Source organism: Lolium rigidum, chromosome 5 (genome assembly GCF_022539505.1).
Source record: "Lolium rigidum isolate FL_2022 chromosome 5, APGP_CSIRO_Lrig_0.1, whole genome shotgun sequence".
Lineage (NCBI taxonomy): Eukaryota > Viridiplantae > Streptophyta > Magnoliopsida > Poales > Poaceae > Lolium > Lolium rigidum.
In genome coordinates, this window is record NC_061512.1 from 132,224,989 (window position 1) to 132,232,810 (window position 7,822).

A 7,822-nucleotide genomic window follows, 5' to 3' on the forward strand; every position below is an offset into this window, starting at 1 on the left:
CGTCGACAGCAGGGATCGAACCTGCGCGGGCGTAGCCCAACAGATTTCAAGTCTGTCTCCTTAACCACTCGGACATATCGACGATTGATGCTGTAATAACTCCTTAACTCTATTACATCCATATATTTGGATAGCTAAGCAACTTTCCAAAACAAAGGAAGGGACCATGATGGTAAACGCAACAACTTCTGGTACACGACGAGAAACGTTGACAGCTCGTTACGCCAAATAATGATTTTTAAGAAGAAATATTACACATCGATCGATTGTGATGTGGATTTTGCCTTAAGTGTTACTCCTCGAAACAGCGCCTATATATAGTATTACTCGTCAAAGATAATCTAAAATCCTTTTGCAGTTTCGCACGCTCCTATCAGGCATGAACTGCTCCAACTTCCAAATAGGCTAGTCGATCTACTGCACGATCTATCTAGTACGGTATGTAGATAGCATTTCATCAGTAGTCCGTATATGCATATCGACAGCGTGAATGACATCGCAGAAAAAGCTAGGCGTGAAAAAACTACGACGACAAATATTGTTAGGTCGTCGCAATCGATTGTCGTTTGGTGGTACAGGTGCTAAGAAGAGCCTCACATGCTGATATCGGCTTTGCCATTCATCCCACTCATGAATTATATCTTTCAATTGCACGTTCTGTCAGTCACAATCTCCAAATAATTGATCAACATATATGTGTTTGAAAGAAAAAGGTCCTGCACTTTCTTATGAACGTGAAATAAAGAAACATCATGCACAAACCTAATATTTATTCTTCAATTATCCAAGGAACGGACATACCAAGACATTCATACAATAATATTAATTCCACCGTTATATGGAATCAAAAAATGCAAAAATATATAGCAGTGATTACCTAACACATTACTGCAAGCTCACAACACAATATGAAATCGCTCAACAGATACGAAATACACATGACCTAATAATAAGAAAATTATTAGTTTGTCTTCCTGCAATTTTTCCTGATCTCTCCATTATTCCCTGTCAGCGGCGAGATATCTCCCATCTTTATCATGCCTGCCACAAAATCAGCGAAGAAGGTGCTCTGGCTACTAACATAAGATTGGACTTGCGGGTCGGTGGCCCCGCCATTGAAGAGCTCCTGGTCGGAGTGCAGGAGCCCCTTTTTACCAATGAGGTTCTTGTAGTAGTTGTTCTCGAAAGTGGTCGGGGTCTGAAGATCGAGCGGTGCTAGGTTGTTGTCGCCTGAGCCAGAGGTGAGAGGGCATCCTGCTTGAAGGGTTGTAGAGAAGCCCTTGTCGATGTTGGTGTCGTTGTAGATGTGCGCTCGGAAGCTCGTACATCGTGCTTGGCCTATGGTGTGAGACCCTGCATGAATGGCCGCAATTTGACATCAGGAAATAAATTTCTGTGAGACTATCTTTAAAAATATCCAAAATGTTTGTGAGCATAAGTGAAGGTTTTGGCAATGCTTATTGTGCAACTAATAGTTATGGTTATATATTTGTTCTTTCAAAACTACTCTTGATTCTCTGAAGGTGGAAGAAAGAAAAGGGCGTGTCTGAGTCGGTGACTAAACATGGCAAAACGAATCGTATGCCTAGTGCATGTGTGGTTGTCGTTAACACATAATCAAGTTGGCTATCCAGGGGATGCCAACTTTATTCTTACCTTTAAAACTTGTCAAGAGATGTGAATATGTGATAGCACATGGCGGGAATCGTTTATATTAAAGACACAGCCAGCGATTTCACCGAAAAACTTTAGGTGGATTGGTTGCTAGAGGCGTCAGTTTTGTACGTAGCATGCTAATGTTTAACAAGCTTCTAGAAAGCAACCCATGCCGACAACCACAGGCCAATGTCAAATTCTTCGTCGACAGAAAAATAATGGATCTCTGGTACGAGTAACAGTAATTTGATTGAACTCGTCAGCACTAATTTGATTAACAATATCTAGGCTTTCAAGTCAAAACTTAGCTATCATTCCGTTGGCGATCAAGCCGCGCCGCTGTACGCGATTAGCTAGCTAGTAAAGCTAGAAGAAGAGTGTGAAATGTTTCCTTATTTTCTTCCACATGGGAATCTGTTTTGTCAAAAAAAATAGATGATTACTTACATTCTTAACAAACTCTACATCATCGACCAGTGTATACAACTCCGTGCTGACTAACGAGTTCATTTGTTGAGATTACGTTGCTGGCTCAAATAAATGGGAGTGGCTCGAGCGAGCTAGCTAGCTACGTACCAGACAGCGCAACCATGTCCTTCTGGGAGAGCCCCTGCGCGGCGAAGAGCGCGGTGAGGTTAGCGAGCCCCGACGTCGGCGGCGGGATGTTGTTGTTGGCGCCGCTGAAGCTCGCCGTCGTCGAGTCCCGCCGCCCCACCTTCACGTCCCAGCTCGGCCCGCCCAGCTACAAATTATACAAAGCACAGTTTCAGTACGTCGCCAGTGCATGCATGAACGTACACATGCGCATTCATGGGAATGGGATGTCAACTTACGGCGACGACGCTGTCCCTGGCTGCGACGGCGAGGACGTCGGCGCAGGAGACGACGCCAGGGCAGAGCTTCTCCACCGCCGCCTTCACGGCGTCGATGACCTCGAACCCGCGCACCGACCCGTTGTTGGGCTTGGCCGTCTTCTCCCCCTGCAGGCTCGAAGTGTCGTCCAGCAGCAGCGACCCGTCGCAGCCCTGCACGAAGCAGTCGTGGAAGAAGAGGCGCAGGATGGAGGCGCCCATGCGCGGCTCCTTCGCCACCGCCGACTGCACCGCGGACTTCACCGCGCCCAGCGCGCCCGGGCACGAGCTCGAGTAGAACCCCGTCGACAGCTGCGCCGACGCGCCGCCGGCGCAGAGCGCCATGATGACGAGCATCACGACGCACAAAGCACTAGCATTCTCGCTTGCACTGGCACCAGCCATGGCTGATATCGACGAGTGCGTGTGTGGAATCTGTGGATGGAAGAATGTATATGTCCCTGTTGCTACCCAACCTAAGTGTGAGCGTGTTGCCTTGAGCTACAGCTAGCTTTGCTGGGGCGTACATTTATAGCACAGCCACCGACGATGATCATGAGCTCGAGTGGCAGTGTGGTACATGCAAAAGATTTGATTAGATTACATCACCTTTCTCACCTACTCTGTTGGACTTCGAGTTGAAGTTTAGGTACTGTGTTGTCTAGGACACGTACACGTACGTACACTGTTTCACGTTTTTGGTGAGTGAGAACGCTTGGACGACTAGAACCTCGCAAAGCAAAAAGTGTGACACGGTTAGTAAGCTAGTGGACGGCAAGCATGGAGATGTAGGCGTCGTCGCCTTTTCTAGGGCCGGAGGCGATAAAGCGTAGCTACCATGTGTTGCTAACTGCCCATCATCTAGGATGCATGTATTAAAACAATATGGGCAGCGTTACCCTAACAGGGCCGCGGGTGTGCTTTATATATGAGGCATACATCAACGTACATACAATGGACTCTGTACAGAGTTACATACGGAATAGACCAGGAGACCTATACAGATATACACAGCTAGACTATGTTGTTTAACACTCCCCCTCAATCATAACTTGTCCAAGTTAAGATTGCGACGAAACGACACTAGCTGTCTTAATGAAAGTGACTTTGTAAAACCATCAGCCACTTGATCTCCTGAAGGGATGAACCGTATGTTCAACAGCCTCTGAGCTACTCTCTCACGTACAAAATGATAATCCACCTCAATGTGTTTTGTCCGTGCATGAAACACAGGATTAGCTGAGAGATACGTAGCCCCTAGATTATCACACCATAAACTCGCCACTCGACTCTGTGACACGTCCAGTTCAGTCAGTAGACTCTGCACCCAAATCACTTCAGCTGTAGCATTCGCCAAAGCTTTATACTCAGCTTCTGTGCTTGATCTAGACACTGTAGCTTGCTTCCGTGCACTCCATGAGATCAGATTTGACCCCAAAAACACAGCAAACCCACCAGTAGACCTTCTATCATCAGGGCAACCAGCCCAATCAGCATCAGAAAAAGCACTAACAGAAGTAGAGGAAGATCTGCTCAACCGCAAACCAAGAGCCACTGTGCCTCGAAGATACCGCAAAATCCGTTTAACAGCTGTCCAGTGAACAGTAGTCGGTGCATGCAAAAACTGACAAACCTTGTTCACAGAAAATGCAATATCCGGCCTTGTCAATGTAATATACTGTAGAGCACCAACAATACTCCGATAACGAGTAGAATCCTCACTATCCAACACCTCACCATCAGCCATTGACAGCTTATCAGACACTGACAGAGGTGTATCAACCGGCTTGCATGTCTTCATGTTTACACGATTAAGTAAATCGTTAGCATATTTTTCTTGAGACAGAATGATACCATCATGCACCCTATTCACCTCAATACCAAGGAAATAGTGCAAACTTCCCAAATCCTTCAAGGCAAAATCAAGACCAAGATCATGAAGGAGAGCAGTCACAGCCTTCTCTGATGAACTAGCAACAACAATGTCATCAACATAAATGAGCATAAATACAGACACTCCCCCTTTGTTGTAGAAAAACAGAGAAGTATCAGCCTTAGATGCAGAGAACCCAAGAGATTGAAGTTTAGAACTGAGTCGAGAGTACCAAGCTCGAGGCGCCTGTTTCAACCCATACAAAGCTTTATCAAGTTTGCACACAAGCCCTGGATATTCCTCATAACCAGGGGGCTGTCTCATATAGACCTCCTCTTCCAGAACACCATGTAAAAACGCGTTCTTCACATCTAACTGACGAAGATGCCATCCACGAGAGACTGCAATGGACAGCACCAAACGAATAGTCGCCGCCTTAACCACAGGACTAAAGGTATCCTCATAATCGATGCCATATCGTTGCTTGAACCCTTTGGCAACTAACCGAGCTTTATACCGATCAACAGTCCCATCTGCACGTTGCTTCACTTTATAAACCCACTTACAATCAATGATATTAGTACCACGACGAGCAGGAACCAAGTGCCAAGTGTTGTTCTTTTGCAATGCCAAATATTCCTCATCCATAGCTGCTTTCCACTTGGGATCACTAAGTGCTTCAGAGGTACTGGTAGGCTCCCCAGTACTGCTATAGTTAGCAAAACGAACACGATCATACCGAACTCGTCCATCGGTAATTTGTTTGGGCTGAGAGATCCCACTCTGAAGTCGTGTATGCGGGCGGCCAGGTGCAGGCACAGCTGGAGCTACAGGAGCACCGTTCACAGCAGATCCAGGCGAGTCTGCCGCATCAGACAAAGTGGCCGCACTCGATCCTGTGTCCCCAGGCAAAGCTGAAGAAGACGCCGCAGAAGATCCTGCGACGGATGACGACACCGCGTCGTGACGCGCAGCTGGCGCATCGGTACCCACGCCGGGCGGGAAAAGGCCAGCGCAGGGGCCAGGCGGGACACTGGCGGACGAACCGCTGTCCGCCACGCGGACAGAACCTGCGGCAGACCCTGGCGTCACCTGATCCGAGGAGGATCGCGACCCAGATCCCGAAGATGATCGTGCAGGAGTATCCAGGGAAGCTGATTGGCGAGAAACAGCAGGAGAATCTGCTCCGGGATGCGTGCCATCACTTGAAAAATCACCAGAATAGCCATCCGGACCAGAATTTTGATCAGATTCCTGCACAATGGACTCAGCAGGAACAATATTAGCAGGATTAGCGTCAGCAGCAAACTGTAAATCATCCCCCTCATGATCATGCATATGGATAGGTTGCAAGGAGGAAGGAAGAAGGAGAATTTCTGCTCTCAATTGTGCGCCGGCATTGGCATGAAGAGAGGCAAACGGAAACACTGATTCATCAAACACAATATCACGTGAGATGTACACACGACCAGATGAAATATCAAGACATTTGTAGCATTTGTGTTGATTACTATACCCAAGAAAAGCACATTGCTTAGAGCGAAATTCGAGTTTACGCTTGTTATATGGCCGAAGATTTGGCCAGCAGGCACACCCAAAAATCCGCAGAAAACTATAATCCCCTTTATGACCAAAGAGACGCTCAATGGGAGTTTGAGAATTGATCACCTTACTAGGAAGACGATTAATAAGATAGACCGCCGTGAGAAACGCCTCATCCCAAAACTTCAGAGGCATGGATGCATAAGCTAGGAGAGACAACCCAACCTCAACAATATGCCTATGCTTGCGCTCAGCTGGACCATTCTGCTGATGCGCATGAGGACATGACACAAGGTGGGAGATCCCAACCTTCTGAAACAGAGAATTGAGCTTCTGATACTCACCACCCCAATCAGTTTGCATGGAAATAATTTTCTTATTAAAGAGTCGCTCAACAAGATGCTGAAAGTCATGAAACTTCTGAAACACATCAGATTTATTTTTCAGAAGGTATATCCAGGTAAACTTGCTATAATCATCAATAAAACTAACATAGTATTTATATCTTCCAACAGAGCCTGGAGCAGGACCCCAAACATCAGAAAATACAAGTTCAAAGGGAAAAGTAGACACACTTGATGATATAGGATAAGGTAGCTGATGGCTCTTGGCCTTTTGACAAGCATCACACACTGACTCTTTGTTTGACTCACTAAACTGAATATTATTCTCACGAAGGACTTGATGAACTATAGCTGAAGAAGGATGACCTAAACGCCTATGCCAAAGCGAAGAAGACGACTTTGCTACACCATGGACTTGCCGGCCAGAAGTGGAAGATGATGGCGCCGGCATGGGATAGAGGCCTCCCACACATTTACCTTGTATGAGGATTTCCCTCGTGTCCTGATCCTTGACAAAGAAAGAGTTAGGCCAGTATTCAACAAAGGCATGATTATCTGTAGCAAGACGACTAGTGGATAAAAGACTTTTGGTGGCTTTGGGAACATGCAAGATGTTTTTGAGATGCAAATCATGAGTAGGGGTATGAATTACAGAATGACCAACATGACGAATATCCATACCTGCACCATCGGCTGTATGAATCTGCTCGTTCCCATTGTAGCGATCACGAACATGAAGCTTCTCTAGCTCGCCCGTGACATGATCCGTAGCGCCAGAGTCACTGTACCAGTTGGTATCAACTCCATAGGATCCAGACCCATAGGCTGCTCCGAGCAGACTTGTCGGGGCCCCGATAGTTCTTCCGAAACCTTTTCCGGCAGTTCAGCGCCGTATGGCCAGTCTTGCCACAAACCTGACAGATGTCATCACTTCGCCCACCTCCATAGGGACGATTTCCTTGTGGGTTGCGCCCACCTTCATTGCCTCGGCCACCTCTGTAGCCGCCACGGTAGTTATTGTTGCGTTGATCATAGCCACCCCGTTGGTCACGGTACTGGAACTGTTGCTGATCACGATACTGATCATGAGAGGGACCACGTCCACGGCCACCACTGCGGCCACCACGGGTTGCAGCATTCGCCGATGATCCACCACCATTGTTCCGAGCCTCCATACGAGACTCATATGTCATGAACTGAGAATAGACATCACTCAAGCTCACATTCTTTTCTGCCTTGAGAAGTGCATTGATCGCAGCAACAAAGCCGTCATATTCATCATCTAGCCCAGCAAGGATGTATGAGATCACATCCACCGTGTCCAGGGGCTTTCCCGCCGCAGCCATCTCATCAGATAGGCTCTTGATCTCATCCAGATAAACTTGTCCAGATTTATCATCCTTGCGGCATTGATTCAACTTGGTGCGAAGATGCACCACACGGGACTGCGATTGGGCGGAGAACATCTCCACCACGGCCTTCCAGACAGCTGCAGACGTCGGGAGACCAACCATCTGTGTCAAGACCTCTTTCGCCATGTTCCTGACCAGAAAACC

The 7,822-nt window shown here is 47.3% G+C and overlaps 1 protein-coding gene, 1 non-coding gene and 1 pseudogene across 2 annotated transcripts; all 3 read right to left on the minus strand.

Annotated features, from left to right (window-relative positions):
• On the minus strand, window positions 1-82 carry TRNAS-UGA. Its single transcript has one exon. It is a non-coding gene; the product is annotated as a tRNA-Ser (tRNA).
• A 671-nt stretch (window positions 83-753) lies between these two features.
• On the minus strand, window positions 754-3,171 carry LOC124652275 (peroxidase 4-like). Its single transcript, XM_047191293.1, has 3 exons — window positions 2,490-3,171; window positions 2,233-2,398; window positions 754-1,353 (listed from the first exon to the last, which is right to left on the minus strand). The coding sequence occupies exons 1-3, from the start codon at window positions 2,910-2,912 to the stop codon at window positions 962-964; spliced, it is 981 nt and encodes a 326-aa protein (XP_047047249.1). The 5' UTR covers window positions 2,913-3,171; the 3' UTR covers window positions 754-961.
• A 4,275-nt stretch (window positions 3,172-7,446) lies between these two features.
• LOC124658533 lies at window positions 7,447-7,594 on the minus strand (annotated as a pseudogene).
• Between the last annotated feature and the right edge of the window lie 228 nt (window positions 7,595-7,822).